This window comes from Ictalurus furcatus, chromosome 12 (assembly GCF_023375685.1).
Source record: "Ictalurus furcatus strain D&B chromosome 12, Billie_1.0, whole genome shotgun sequence".
Classification (NCBI taxonomy): Eukaryota; Metazoa; Chordata; class Actinopteri; order Siluriformes; family Ictaluridae; genus Ictalurus; species Ictalurus furcatus.
This window is the reverse complement of record NC_071266.1, coordinates 29,549,924-29,566,961: the sequence shown is the minus strand read 5'-3', so window position 1 is coordinate 29,566,961 and position 17,038 is coordinate 29,549,924. Positions and strand designations below refer to the sequence as shown.

Sequence of the window (17,038 nt, the reverse complement as noted above, 5' to 3'; positions counted from 1 at the left end):
TTTTCTATAACAGCAGCTCTGACCGTAGTGCAGCTGTAAATCACAGATTTATATTAATGCACTCGTTCTATTGCGTTATCGTTTCTATAGTAACAGCTCATTAACAGGGACTTGTACAGCGGATGATCCACATAAACAGATTTAAAAAAATGTGCAATTGTTGATATGGTGTAGTTTTCTGTAAGGAGATGTTTATTTAATGTCTATGGAAGGAGTCTCCAGTGTCAGCGCTGTGTAACAGTCAAAGGTAAAGCTGCAACTTTAGGTTTTCCCACATCTTCAGGACAGAGGGCTTTACCCTTCTTTGTGGATTCTCGGTAAAATGACAAGCTGTGTTTTTTTTTTTTTTGTCTACTTACTACTACTGTAAAGAGCAATTTTTTAAAACTATTTCTTGTTCTATTTTATTTATTTATTTATTTTAGTATGGATTTGTATTTGCCTTGTCCGTATTTGTCACAGTAAATGCTTTCAGGAAACACAATACACAGTCTTTTTGTTTATTGAAGGAAAAAAGTTATCATCCATGTTAAAAAGTAATTGCCCCCTAAAACTTGGTAACCAGTTCATCCAACTTTAGCAGCAACAACTGCAAACAAATGCTTCCAATAACTGTAAATCATTCACTATGGTAATTTTTCCCCATTCTTCTTTGTAGAATTGCTTTAATTCTGCCTCATTTGAGGGTTTTTTACCATGAACTGCCTGTTTATCTTCTACCACAGTATTTCAATGGGGTGAAGTAAGGACTAGGCCATTCCAAAACCTTGCTGTTGTTCTTCGAATTGTTGTCTTGCTGGGTAACCCAGTTGCGTTTGAGCTTAAGATCGTGGACTGATGACTGAACATTCTCCTTCAGGTGGAGTGCAGAATTCATGTTTCCAACAGCTATGGAGACAGTTATGGCAAATTGCCCAGGCCCTGAAGGAGCAAAGCATCCCCACGCCATTACACTACCACCACCATGTTTGACTGTGGGTATGGTAATCTTGTGGAATGCTGCAGTACAATATATATATGTAGCATGTATAGCATATGTATAGCACATTATACCCGATGTAATGTGTCTTCCAAAAAGTTCCACTTTAGATTCGTCAGTCCACAGAACATTTCCCAAAAGGCTTGGAGGTCATCCGAGTCACTATATTCCTCTTAGTTTGTAGTTTCACCTGTCTCCAATTTCTAATGGTGGAATCATGAATGCTGACCCGATTTGAGCTGAACGAGGTCTTCAGTTTCTTAGCCATTTATCTGGATTCTTTTGCGACTTCCTGGTTGAGTTATTGCTGCATTCTCAGAGGACCTTTTGGAGGCTGGTCACTTCTGGGAAGATTCCAAGTTTTTCATTTTGCAGGTGTCCCAGAGCCTTAGAAATGGCTTAAGTAAACAACTCAAACTGTACAGTTTATTGTGGAGCATGCAGCAGGTGATTATCATGTCTGAGTGTCTGAGGAACAGAAGACAGTGTGGAATCACTCAATTCCTTTTACCTCAGACTTTCCCTGAGGTGGATATGGCATATTGATGTTTTTAAGAATTTTGTTCTTAATTTCATGGACTATCTGACTGAATGATGTGCTTAATATAATTAGGTGAGCCATAAAATAATTTGTCTCTTAGGCTTGTGTAAACCAGCAGCCAAGTTTGCTAACAAGTTAGCTAAGATCAGCCTAAATATTATATTACGCTATATAACTAGGCCTAATCAGTTCTGTGCTAATTATCTTGATCATGCTGGTAATATCCCATCTATTAGATAGTTGTATTTTATAATTCATAAATATGACGGTTTACATTTCATAAATGTCCAAAATTAAATGTAAATTAATAACCAGAACAGTATATCCTATTTATTATAATTAATAAATATGATATTTTTAAATATACTTCAGTATTTCAATATTCATCCCTTATTTCTCCTCACTGAAGGTGGCAACCCCCGCAGTAACCAATCGGTTACTCGGGTGTGTTTGGACTATTTGAACTGAGTTATCGGTTAAATTTGGTTAACTGGTTGACTGAGTAAATAAAATAACTTTTTCATAAAGGGCCAGTTGGTGTTGGATAGCTGTTTCCCTTCAATAAATGAAATGATTGTTTAAAACTGTGTTTGTGTTTACTCAGGTTATCATATAAAATTTAATTTGAAGATCTGAAACAATTAACTTTGACCAATTTACCAAAATAAATCTGGAAAGGGCAAATACTTTTCATAGCACTGCATATTAATTACTTAGCTGTACAGGTTAAATTTTATAATAAGTAACTTTTGTGGGTTTTTATATGTTTTGTAATTAATTTATTCAATATACACATCAATATACTGATTATATCAACATGATCATTAAATTAATTAATTATCTCTGTCTGTTTAATTGTAGAATCAAAACAGACTCCACATTTGAAACTAGTGCTGCTGGGGAAGGAAAGAGTAAAGGCTTCAATATCTAAAACTTTATTGGGTGAAAAGGCCTCAGTGATCCAGACAGAGTCCGGCTCGATGTGTGTAAAGCAGGGAGAAGTGCGTGGACACCTGATCACGCTGGTGGAGATGCCTGCTCTCCACAACACTCAGCTCTCAGAACAGGAAGTGATGCGTCAGACTCTACACTGTGTCTCCGTCTGTGATCCTGGAGTTCATGCTTTCTTCATCATCGTTCCTGAAGGTCGTCTCACTGATGAAGATAAAGGAGAAATAGAGTTGATTCAGAGGATCTTCAGCTCCAGAGTTTATGACCACACCATATTCATCATCAACCAGCAGTCCCAGAAGAAACAGTTAGATGAGACACTTCAGTCTGTGATAAAGGCATGTGGAGGACAATATACATTCTACAGCAGCAGAACAGATGCAGCAGAACTGATTACATGTGTGGAAAAGCTTCTTAAACAGAACAGCAGTTGTCTGTATACGATGGCCATGTACTCTGATGCCCAGCTTGAAACACAGCTGCAGTACAAAAGAGAAATTGGAAATCTGACACATCAAATGGCTGAACTGAAGAGAAACAGAAATCAAACACTAGGTAAAGTGTTCAATTTAAAATAAGCATCAAAGTACAGTCATCAATCCTAATGCTGTTTTTAATAGGATACAGGCCATTTTTAGTTACATTCATCAGAAACCGCACATTTTTAAACAAACTACATTTTATTCTGCTTCATACTCATTAATTGATCTGTATCAAAGGTAATTAAATTGCAGGTTTAATCTTACAACCCCAGATCCAAAGTTGGGACGCTGTGTAAAATGTAAATAAAAACAGAATGCAATGATTTACAAATCTCATAAACCCACATGTTATTCACAATAGAACATAGAACACATATCACATGTTTAAACTGAGGAAAAGTGTTGTTTTAAGGGGAAAAAAAGGTAATTTTGAATTTGATGACCGCAACACGTCTAAAAGTTTGGACAGGGCAACAAAAGGCTGGAAAAGTAAGTGTTACTATAAAGAAACAGCTGGAGGAACATTTAACAACTAAGTAGGTTAATTGGTATCAAGTCAGTAAGATGATTGGGTATTAAAAGAGGATCTTAGAGAGGCGGAGTCTTTCAGAAGTAAAGATGGGATGGAATCTGGATGGAAGCAGATGTTTCTCTAAAACCTGGATATACCTTTCAGCATTGATGATGCCTTCCCAGATGTGCAAGCTGCCCATTCCATAGGCACTAATGCACCTCCATACCATCAGAGATGCAGGCTTTTGAACTGAGCGCTGATAAAAGCTGGACGGTCCCTCTCCACTTTAGTCCTCTTTAGTTTAGAGGATGCAGAGTCCATGGTTTCCAAAAATGATGTCAAATTTCGATTCGTCTGACCACAGAACAGTTTTCCACTTTGCCTCAGTCCATTTTAAATGAGCTTTGACCCAGAGAAGACGGCGGTGTTTTGGATCATGTTCATATATGGATTTTTCTTTGTGTAATAGAGCTTTAACCAGCATTTCTGGACAGCACGGCGAACTGTGTTCACAGACAATCACTTCTGGAGGTGTTTCTGAGCCCATGCAGTGATTTCCATTACAGAATCAGGCCTGTTTTTAATTCAGTGGCTCCTGAGGACCTGAAGATCACGGGCATGCAATATTGATTTTCACCCTCGTCCCTTGCGCACAGAGATTTCTCCAGATTCTCAGAATCTTTTGATGTTATTTACTGTAGATGATGAGATTTTCAGAGTCTTCACAATTTTACGTTGAGGAACGTTATTCTGAAATTATTCCACAATTTGTAGATGCAGTTTTTCGTAGATTGGTGAACCTCTGCCCATCTTTACTGACTCTCTAAGACACTCTTTTTATACCCAATCATCTTACAGACCTGTTCCCAATTAACCTCCAGCTGTTTCTTTTTACTAACACTTACTTTTCCAGCCTTTTGTTGCCCCTGTCCCAACTCTTTTGAGACGTGTTGCGGCCATCAAATTCAAAATTACCTTATTTTTTCCTTAAAATGCTACATTTTCTCCCTTTAAACATTTGATGATTCTGTGTTCTATTGTGAATAACATATGCGTTTATGAGAATTGCAAATCATTGCATTCTGTTTTTATTTACACTTTACAGTGTCCCAACTTTTTTGGAATTGGGGTTGTATTTTTTTTTTTTGACAGTTCTGGAAAAGTTCAACAAGGACAACACCTGTCACATATATTTTATAATAGCTGTAGCAGGTTTTCATATTTGTCTATTTTAAAGATCAATGGCTTTTCTCTGCACAGATTTATTGAAAAACCCTGACACACTCAGAATTGTGCTGTTGGGGAAGACCGGAGTTGGGAAGAGTGCAACAGGAAACACCATTCTGGGGAAAGAGGTATTTAATGAAGACCTGTGTGGTGAATCAGTGACCAGTGTATGTCAGAAAGAGACAGTAGAAGTCAATAAGAGAGAGATTACTGTGATCGACACTCCAGGACTGTTTGACACAAACATTGATAATGCTGAAACCAAGAAAGAGATTATTAAATGCATCTCCATGGCAGCACCTGGTCCTCATGTGTTCCTGCTGGTGCTGAAAATAGGAAATCGCTTCACACAAGAGGAGAGAGAGACAGTGAAAATCATTGAAAAGACTTTTGGGCAGAAATCTAACATTTACACTATTGTGCTCTTCACTGGACGTGATCAGCTAAAAGGACGGAATATTGAAGGGTACATAGAAAAAGCTGGACCATGGTTAAAGAGGCTTTTATCAGAGTGTGGTAACAGATACCATGTTTTCAACAACAACGATAAATACAGCAACACCCAGGTCCTGACTCTTCTGGATAAAATTGACTCGATGGTGAAGGTGAACGGAGGAGGCTGCTACACTAATGAGATGTTCCAGAAGGTGGAGGAAGCTCTAGAAGAAGAAAAGGAGAGAATACTGAAGGAGAGAGAAGAGCAGATAGAGAGAGAGAAAGAAGAACTGAAGACCAAATATGAAGCACAAATGGAGAAAATGAAAACAGAGATACAGAAACAAAAAGAAAGACAAGAAGCAGAAGGGAGAAGAAAAGAAGAAGAATTTAAACAGAAAGAAGAGAAAATAAAAAGAGAAATGTCAGAAAGGGAACAACAGGTAAGAGAGGACTTCAGGAAGAGAAGAGAAGAAGATGACTTGAAGATGAAGGAACGGATTCAAGAAATAAACAGAGAGAGAGAGGAGAACAGGAAACAGTGGGAGAGACAAAGAGAAGAAGATCAGAAACGGAAAGATCAGGAGGAGGAGGAAAGAAGGAGGAAAGAACAAGAATGGAAGGAGCAACAGAGAGAGGAGAATGAGAGGATTAAACAAGAAAAAGAAGAAATGAAAAATAACAAAGAAAAACAATTAAAGGAACTACAAAAAGAGTATGAACAGAAGGCAGCAGAGGAGGAGAAGAGAAAAAGGGATTTAGAGGAGAAAATAAAGGATGCAGAGGAAAGTAAAAAGAAGGAACTACAAGATCTTCAGTTATCTCAACAACAAGAGTGGGAACGAATGATGAATAAAGAGGAGGAGAAGAGAAAACAACAGCAGAAGAACTGGGAGGAAAAAATTGCTGCTATGGAGGAAAAGTGGAGTTTAGATCAGATTAGGAAAGAGAAGCAATATGAGCGGGAAAAACAGAAAGAAAAGGAGGAGAGAGATTTAAAAGAAAAGGAAAGAAAAGAGAAAGAAGAACAAGAAAAGAAAATAGAAAATGATTACAATGAAAAGATAAGAAAGATGGAAGAACAACTAAAGGTACAAAGAGAAAAAGATGAGAGAGAAAGAAAGGAAAAAGATGAAGAACACAAAAAGGAAATGGAAGAACTACAGAAACAACAGGAAGAGTTCAGAAAGGAGAAAGAAGAGGAAGAAAGAAGACAGAACGAGGAGAAGGAGAGAAATCTTGCCTTCATTGAAGAGCAGCACAAGAAGGAGCTGGAGAACCTGAAGATACAGACAGAGCAAGCAGCCAGGAGACAGGCAGAGGAAGAATTTACTGCTCAACTTGATGAAAAAGTTAAAGAGGCAAAAGAAGAAGGAATTAAGGAGGGCCGTGCAAAAGTAGAGGCAGAAAGAACAATACCAGGCAGAATTGTAGATCTATTTGTAAATAATTGGTAAGAGTACAAAAATGTATGAAAACTTATTAAAATTATAAAATCTATTTTGGTTTTGTTTTGCTGAGTGCAAAGTTTAATCTTTGCATAATTAACATCAGTACACAGACTGGCAACAAAAAGCCCTTATCCAGAGTGACTTACATTTATCTCATTTATACAGCTGAGCAGTTGAGGGCTAAAGGCCTTGCTCAAGGACCCAACAGTCACAGGTTGGTTGATTTGAACTCACAGCCTTCTGATTTGTATTGTTTGTGTTAAGATAACATGTAAGATGATTAAACTCATTTTTTCTAAAGGTTTTCCTCTCCATGTTTGTGTGTACAGAAAGAAAAAAATTTACTTCCTCAAAACTTTCCCTGTCTGACTCAGGTTGACCTGTTTGTTAAAAATGAATCATTTGGGCTGTCTGACATGAGAATCAAATATTGTTGTATTCATTAAATTCATGAAGAACAGTCGAACCTTAACAAAGGCAAAAATATATGTGGTTTATTACACAACATACTTGCCATTCATTCTATTTTTTGTAATGCAACAATAAATAACTTGAATGAAGTCCAACCTTATGCATATGAACGATCACAGTCACACAATAACATTCAGTAGTGTACCTCTAACTGGATCTGTGCTGGTTCCTCCTCCCTCCTCCTCCTCCTCCTCCTCCTCCTCCTCCTCCTTCATCCTTTCCCGTTCTTGTTCACCTGTTTGTTTAGATGGTAGAGTATTTAACAAATCATTTTTAAATGCTGGGCTGGCTATCGAATATTCTATGCTTTATAGACTATAATGCAGCAAATAGAAGAAATGACTAGAAGAAAATGCTCAAATTTACTTGTTTATTTTACCTATTTACAGTCGAAGTTGATGGCCATTTTTAAACACAGATTTATCATAAATTTCTCTAAACATTTGTGCACTGAGTCTGACTAGTTAAAGCTTGGAAATGGTCAAACCTGCAGCACTGCAGGACTCCAGCATAAGCACTGAAACCCCAAGGTTAACAAAAACATTTTGGTCTTTAGTTAGTTTATTTAGCTAGTTTGCAGCAAATAGCATATAAGCATGACAAAACACCTGCTCCCTGCTCAATCCACGATGTTTCTGCCTCTTCGCCACCATCCTCATCACCACCTGCAGACTGCTTAAATAAATCCCTTGTTTTACCACAGTTTCCTACAGGTTCTCAAATTATATTCATATTTTGTTATATATTCATATATATATTTATACCTGCCTAAGTGCTAGGTATTTTCAGTTGTGATGGCAACTGCTACCTGCTATTACGGATTACACCACCAGCCCAGCTGTGTCACTGCAGCTAAGATGACTTATTGAATATCTGCATATAGGCTATATAATGCTGGGGTTGGAAACAAAGACCAGATCTCACAAAACTGGCCCACCGAGAAAATTCCCGAACTTCCCAATGGCCAGTCTGCGCCTGTCCGTACATCAACATATGATGTATGTTCAGTGGTGGTCTAGCAGCTGGGATCCCACGCTCTCACCACTGCTGCCCTGGTTTGATTCCCAGGCAGCGAACCAACCCAACTTCTGGGGGGTTAACTCTCAATGCTAGTCCTAAGCCCAGATAAAATGGGAGGGTTGTGTCAGGAAGGGCAGCCGGCGTAAAACCAAATAAAAAACATGCAAATCACATGATTCACTGTGGTGACCCCTAATAGGAGCAACAACAACATCAACATATCATGTATATCAACAATGTTATGCTTTGTTTCTGATCAGTTTGCTTCAGGTAGGGTTGCCTCTATTTTTTTTTTTTAATTAGATTTAGTTTTTTTTTGTAATATACAATTTGATTTAGTATTTTTAAATTTAAAAATCTTACATTCTTTCTGTTTATGTGACTCTTTATCTAGTGAGGTCTAAATCTGAAATATAACTACACAATTACACCTGCATATTTCATTATTTTACCTCCTAATTGACCATTAATGATTCATAGATGCAGTACATGGACAAAAAGTCCCTGAACATCATATATTTGTGTTGATTGTGTGCATTAATATTAAGTTCACACACTCTTTACTGCTATAACAGACTCCAGATGTATCAACATCACTAACAAGAAATTCATAGCAGGCAGAAAGAAAAAAAAATAGTGAACAAAAAAAGGTTTACATCTAACCAAAATGCTCTATACTGCCAAAAGTGAGTGCACCCCTGACCATCACACCGATATGTGCTTGTCAAACATCCCATTCCAGATTTATTTCCCTTTTTTATCTGACTAAACCAATTACACACAAACAGTAGAACTTTTCAAGTCCTTATTGAGCACATTGAATAATCATTCACATGCACACTGGAAAAATAAGTGAACCTTTGAATTTAGCGACTTGTAGATCTTCCAGTAACAGCAACGACCTCCATCAAATGTTTCCTGTAGCTGCTTGTAAGACTGGCACAATGATGAGGAGGGCTTTTGACCCATTCCTCCCACACATACCTGTTTCAGTTCATCAATATTTTTGGGCTGTCTTGATTGAACAGCCATCTTCAGATCATGCCACAGCATCTTATTGGTTAAGGACAGGACTCTGACTTGGCCATTCCAAAACATGAATTTTTCTTTTTCAGCCATTCTTTAGTTGAGTTACTTGTGTGCTTTGGATAATTGTCTTGTAGCACGTTCGCCTCACAGTGGCAGGGTTGAAGGTTTGAATCCCACCATGACCCTCTGTGTGTGGAGTGTGCAAGTTCTCCCCGTGTTGCAGGGGTTTCCTCTGGGTACTCCAGTTTCCTCCCCCAGTCTAAAGACATGCTTGGTAGGATGATTGGCAGGTCAAAAGTCTCTGTAGTGTATGAATGGGTGTGTGAATGTGTATGACATTGTTCCCTGGGATTGATTGGCACCCTGTCCAGGGTGTACCCCGCCTTGTGCCCCATGCTTCCTGAGATAGGCACCAGGTTCCAGGCTATACAAAATGGATGGAGGGATAATGCACCACACATTCTCAAAGGGAGACAGGTCAAGACTGCAGGCAGGCCATGCTCGCACCCGCACTTACACAACCATTCGCTTGTAATCCAGGCAGAATGTGGTGTGCCATTGTCCTGCTCTGGATGGCAACATATATTGCTCCAAAAAGTGTACATATCTTTCTGCATTAATGCTGCCCTTGCACAAATGTGCAAGTTATCCATGCCATGGGATCCGACACACCCCTATACCATGACAGACGCTGATTTATGTGGCTAATCATTTTACACTAGGAACAATTAAAATGTTCTGCAAAAGTTCAATTTTATTTTTATAATAATTTTAACAATGGACATTGTTACAAAACACCACTGTATCTGTTTTACCCTTCTGAGAACAATCCATAGAATTAATTTTAATTCAGTAAGGCCTTTATCCTGATCAGAGTGGTGATGGGTTTCTCTGTGATACGGTAAGAGCTTTGCTAGTTCATGAAGAACTCTTAGTGATGAAAATGCCTTGGTCTCCTAGCTAGAAACTCACAAGGATGGCCCCCTCTGCTGGTGCTAACTCAGCCTCGCTCACTGTCCTGTTGCACAATGGTCCTGATATTTTCTACATGCTGCTGTACTGTACATGCTGCATGCAACAGCAGTGTGGTTACTGTTTCAACTGTCCTTAGTCTTATCTACCAGGTTTCTGAGAAAACATGGACATTTACAGTTGCAATAAAAATTATTCAACCCCCAATCCAAATCAGGTTTATTGTCAAGTTTGCGATGAACAAATCAAACAAAAGCAATTGAAATAGTTCAACACAATGAATGCTTCAAGTGTTTTCCTCAAATTCAACTGAAAATGCAACTTCTCCAGTCTCAAAATTATTCAACCCCTGAATAGAATCCCTCACAGCAGCACAAATATGCAAAGCAGGTGTTGTCTCAAGCACACAAATAATCAAGGGCTTCATTAGTTGCACCAGGTGTGCTTGAGCTGGAAAACATGAAATACCGAAAAAGGAAGCTATGGATGGCTGCAACCAGATTTCTGAGAAGGCAGGTTGTGAAAAACCCTTGAGTGACTGCAAAAGACCTGCAGCATGACTTGGTGGCAACAGGCACTGAGGTTTCAGTGAGCACAGTACTAAATGCGTGTACATAGTACTAAGACATGTACCAAACCCAGAACTCCAAGACGTTCACCACTACTGACCCAAAAGCACAAGAAAACTCTATCAAAATCATATAAATAATCCACAGAAGTTTTGGGATTCTGTTCTGTGGAGCGATAAAACAAAACTGGAACTTTTCAGCAAGATGGATCAGCGGTATATCTGGAGGAAGAAGAATGAAGAAAGAACACTCTGTCCACAGTCGAGCATGGTGGGGACTCGGTGATGCTCTTCGGCTGCTTTGCATCCTCTGGCACTGGAAACCTGCAGCGTGTGGAAGGCGAGATGGATTCATTGAAGTATCAGGAAATCCTAGGAGAAAACATCATGCCGTTTGTGAGGAAGCTGAAGCTTGGGCATCATTGGACCTTCCAACAGGACAATGAGGCTTGTTTGCAGAAGAAGTCCTTGAAGATTGTACAGGGCCATCACTGCCATCTGACTCGAACCCCATAGAAAATCCCTGTTGGGATTTTAAGAAGGCAGTTGCAGCACGCAAACCCAAGAATATTACTGAAGATTCTTCAGGAACGCTGCCAGAAGCTATGCATCTCATTTGTAACAGGTCAACAACAAAAGGCACTCTACTAAGTACTAAAGATGCTCGCCATGAAGGGGTCGAATAATTTTGAGTCTGGAGGAGTCATTGTAAGTTGCATTTTCAGTTGAATTTGGGGAAACCACTTGAAGCATTCGTTGTGTTGAACTATTTCAATTGCTTTTGTTTGATTTGTTCATTGAAAACAGCTTAACGTCTGTAAATTTTGACAATAAGCCTGATTTGCAATGGGGGTTAAATAATTTTTATTGCTATATGTCACATTTTGGACGCAATGGAGGTTAGGACGGATGCAAGTGCAGATAAGAGCTTTTAATAAAGAGAGGCAGGCAGACAGATCCAAATTATGAGACAATAGCATGATCAAAAACAGGCAGTGGGTCAGGCGATCTGCAAACAGGCATAAACTAGGCAAGGCAAGAATCGAGAACGAGAAACAAGAAACATGATCAAAGAACATGAATCAAAACGAGGAACAGTGTACAAACACTTGGTATGATGATAACACTCAATACTTTGCAAAGAATGAATGCCTTGAAATCCTTTTAAACTGTGGTATGATTGTGTGTGAGATTAGATGCAGGTGTGAGTGATTAGAATGAATGAGTGTTCTGTGAATTGCCGTCCATGGCAGCCACGTTTGTAGGCCACAGTGCAGGATGGGAAATGTAATCACTGGTTTGCTATGATATGACAGTTTCACAAAACTACCCAAAACTGAGAAAATAACTCAATTAAATGACTCAAAAGGCTCAATCCAGCGTTTACGTAGAAAAAATTACCCAGCATTTTTTAGAGTGTATCTAGCACTCAGGCAGTTACTATCTAGCACTCGTTGAAAGTATCTAACACTCATTGCCAAAACACGGATAGAAACTGAAATCCCGTGGCTGGTGGTGCAGAGAAGGTGTGTAAAAAAAAATAAAAATGCTTTGCTGGAGCCTAAAGCCATGTTGATATTATCAAAATCCAGCTGGACCTCTCAGATGAAAGAGATTATGAAGATTTAAGTTAATTTACTTTCATCCCACTTGATGCTTTCAGCAACTTGCAGAAATTGGAGGAGGTTCCATGCTACCTGCTCTGGTGCTTTTGCAGATGATGGTTTCTAGGCAGGCTGCCAACTTATAGAGAAAGTTGCATTGGGCCTCAGTTTTCTACAGAGTCCTATTGTACTTTGTGTTCAGCACTGCCCCATGAAGTATGTTTATTCTCATTTTGCATATTGGTGCCCATTAAGTTCCTGTCCATGGTGCTGAAGTTAAGCTGCCAGAGATCCAGCATCACAAATGTGAATGATAAAAATGAATGTGGTCCGTTGTTTTATAGAAGTCAATAGCAAATTTAAGAATTTATTATTAAATGTGTTGTGTTAATATTTGACATTACTGATATAAACTTGATATTACTTGTTTGCATGAAGCTATTTAAGTGCACTACATAGTATATAAAATAATGGGTCCTAAACCCTATGTAGTGCACTATATGTCCAATATGGAACCATTTGTGAGTCACATGCTTATTCCCTATATAAGTGCACTGCATAGTGGACTATTTGAAATAATGACTTTTAAACCGTATGTATTATCTAAACCTTATGCAGTGCACTATTTCTCTAATATAGTCAGCTCACTATATATAAGTGCACTAGAAAGTGTATGAAATAATATATTCTGCACATTATATAGTGCATTATATGTTTAATGCAGAACCATTTGGGGGTCATATCCATGTTCCCTATATAACTACACTACATAGTGTATAAAATGAGTTCTACACCTTGGGTAGTGCACTATATGTCCAATAAGGAGTCATTTGGGGGTCAGATCCCTATTTGCTATATAAAATATATTTAAAAAAATGAAATAATGACTTCTACACTCAATGTAGTGCACTATTTGTTAAGTATGGGGTCATTTAGGGTTCAGTGCACTGTTTTGTTATATAAATGCTCTACAAGTTTATGAAATCCAGCCTTCAGTTTGGAGCAGACACTGTTGGACCAGCAGAGGGCGCCACACTCTCACTTCTCTCCCTGTATCCTTTACTTCTCCAGCGTGTTCCCCCTTTATTCTCTCCCACTGAATACTAATGCACTGCTGTTGCTGTAGTCATCCCTCGCTCCCTCCCTCTCACCATCCATCCATCCTCCGGTGTGTGTGTGTGTGTGTGTGTGTGTGTGTGTGTGAGAGAGAGAGAGAGAGAGAGAGAGAGAGAAGGCAGTGGTAGCGGTTAGCTTTAGCTAGAAGGCGAGGATTGCAGTGTGTGTGTTTGTGTGTAAGTGTGTGTGTGTGTTAGTCAGTGTATAACAGGTAGCAGTACAGAGCCAGGCAGCTGTCTGTGTATCTGTGTGTGTGTGGTTGGGATCTCCCTCTCTATATCTCTGTTCATCCCTCCATCTGGAGCAATAAATGACAAAATGGACAGAGCTGAAGTCTTCGCTCTATTCTTCTTCTTCACCCAGCTTGGAGGTGTTCTGTCGTTCCATCTCATAGCCTGACACTCAGTCTGTCTCTCTCTCCATCCCTATCTCTCTCTGTCTCTCTCCATCCCTCTCCCCTCTCTCTCTCTCTCTCTCTATCTCTCTCCCCACTCATTAAGTGTCTGTCTCTCAGACTGTGTCGGATGAGAAACGGAGCGATTGATTTTTCTATTCTTTCGTCTCTCTCCTCTACCACTCTGGATTTTAATGACAGGTAAGAGTGTGTGTGTGTGTGTGTGTGTGTCTTGCTGATTTATATGCTCATTAAAGCACAATGCCCAGATGTGGAGGGTCTCATCTCATTCAGTTTGTGTGTGTGTGTGTGGGTGTGTGTGTGTGTGCATACACTACATAGTGTGCCATTATCTCTCACCCTATGTAGTGCATTTATTTTTTACACTCCTGAGTGGACATGTATTGCACTGCTTGTGGTGTATCATGACCTCATCCAGGATCTTTCTGTAAGTGTGTGTCACTATAGCCCTACATAGGGTATTAATAACAGCTACTGCACCATAAATAGTGAATTATATGAATTTATCCACCTATAATTGCTCTTACACCCTTTATAATGCACCTAACATGTTACATATAGGACACTAGAGCCCCACTGGACAAATAGTGCACTATATAGGGTGCAGTCATTCTATATAAGTTCATAGGGTGTACAGTACCGGATTGTAGTGCACTATAGTTGCTTTAACTCTATATGTAGCACAGGACAAACCACTATTTCATACTTCAATCCCTAGATGACTTCCACCTGGACAGAGTGTGCACTATATGGTGTAGAGAAGCTGTGTGGATTCAGACTATGATACATGATCTTCTACACCCTATTTAGTGGACTTTATGGGAATCCAAAAATAACTCCTGAATAGACATGAAGTGCATTATCTAGGGAGTATCAGTATCTCATTCATGTTCATTTCAGTGTGTCGAGTATCAGATTTATGCCCTATTGGACAATATGTAGTGTGTAAAAGCTGTGTAGGGTCCGGAGTGTGATATAGTGTCTTTACACCCTGTGCACTTATACTGTATATCCAGTAGGGAGCTGTTTGGAATAGGTCTCCTTACAGCCAATACAGTGCATTATACAGGGTACGAAATGCCTGTGTAGTGCACTATATGTCTTGTATTGATCAGTATGGGACTCTATATTGCCACCTATATCGAGATATGTGCTCAATTCCGCGTCCTGTTTTCAGTTCCTGTGTCAGTGAGGAGCCAAAAAAGGGAACTTGAGTAGGAGTCACATTAGGGTCCTTCAGTGTCATGACTAACATTTACCAGCTTATCTGTTCTAGCTAACTAATGTTATTGCTGTTAAACACATTTACACTACTCACTCAAAACAGATCTCACCAAGCAATGCAGTGTTCAAGTACAGCCATGTGTTACCATGTTTACTGAAAAATCCCACATGTCGTGATGCATGTAACTGTTACCTTTAAGTTCTTTCTCATTAATTAGTAATATTGATGTTCTGGACTGCTCTGTCTTGTTTACATGTCACTGTCTATTTAAAAATTCTTAATGACGGTGTTTAAATTCATTAGCCCCAGTCATTAGCTAGGTTATCGATGGCGTCTATAATTCCCAGTTGCCAGGTAACAGGTGTATCCACTTAAATGGTGAGTCTAATATGTTCACCTTCAAAAATTCACTTAAAACGTACCTTTTTAACCTTGTGTAAACTCAGATTGTTTTTTGATTCAACTGTGCTAGTGCAGCAACTTTTCCCTGCCTGACAACAGCCTCTGGTTCTTAAATATGTCACTGGGATCATCACAGGAGGGATAAAAATAATTAGAACCTATCAGCAAAGACATAATACGAACACTAATACGATTACTAATATGAGTTCACTAATACGAACACTAATACGATCACTAATACGAGTTCACTAATACGAGTTCACTAATACGAACACTAATAGGAACACTAATAGGAACACTAATACGAGTTCACTAATAGGAACACTAATAGGAACACTAATACGATCACTAATACGAACACTAATGCGATCACTAATACGATCACTAATACGAGTTCACTAATACGAATACTAATATGAACACTAATACGAACACTAATATGAACACTAATACGATCACTAATACGAACACTAATGCGATCACTAATACGAACACTAATACGAGTTCACTAATACGAACGCTAATACGATTGCTAAAACGAACGCTAATACGAACACTAATTCGATCACTAATACGAGTTCACTAATATGAGTTCACTAATACGAACGCTAATACGATTGCTAATACCAACGCTAATACGAACACTAATTCAATCACTAATACGAACACTAATATGAACACTAATACAAACACTAATATGAACACTATGATCACTAATACGAACATTAATGCGAGCACTAATACGAGTTCACTAATACGACCACTAATACGAACATTAATGCGATCACTAATACAAGTTTACTAATACGAACACTAATACGAACACTAATTCGATCACTAATACGAACACTAATACGATCACTAATACGAGTTCACTAATACAGTCACTAATACGAATGCTAATACGAACACTAATATGAGGTCACTAATACGAACACTAATGCGAACACCAATACGGACACCAACACAAACACCAAGACTAATACGAACACCAACACTAACACCAATACGAAGACAAACACGAACACCAACATGGACACCAACATGAAAACCAATACAAACACTAACACGATCAGTAACACGAACACCAATATGAACACCAACACAAACACCAACATGAACACTAACACGAACACCAATACAAGATCAACACGAAGACCAATACAAACACCAACACAAACACTAATACAAACACCAACACGAACACTAATATGAACACTAACACAAACACCAACACGAAGACTACTACAAACACCAACCCGAAGACTAATAAGGAGACCAATAGGAACACTAATATGAACACCAACACGAACACCAACATGAACACTAACACGAACACCAATATGAAGACCAACACGAAGACCAATATAGACACCAATATGAACACCAACACGGACACTAATACGAACACCAACACGAATACTAATATGAACACTAACACAAACACCAACACGAAGACTACTACAAACACCAACACGAAGACTAAAAAGAAGACCAACACGAGCACCAACACGAACACCAACATGAACACCAATATGAACACCAACACGAACACGAACACTAACACCAAGACTAATATGAACACCAACACAAACACCAATATGAACACCAACACGAACACCAACACGAAAACTAA

The 17,038-nt window shown here is 38.8% G+C and overlaps 1 protein-coding gene across 1 annotated transcript; it reads left to right on the top strand.

Annotated features, from left to right (window-relative positions):
* Positions 1-2,319: 2,319 nt before the first annotated feature.
* LOC128616003 (golgin subfamily A member 6-like protein 22) lies at positions 2,320-6,882 on the top strand. Its single transcript, XM_053638436.1, has 2 exons — positions 2,320-3,026; positions 4,728-6,882. Exons 1-2 carry the CDS (start codon positions 2,501-2,503, stop codon positions 6,584-6,586), a joined length of 2,385 nt encoding a protein of 794 aa, XP_053494411.1. The 5' UTR covers positions 2,320-2,500; the 3' UTR covers positions 6,587-6,882.
* Positions 6,883-17,038: the final 10,156 nt, after the last annotated feature.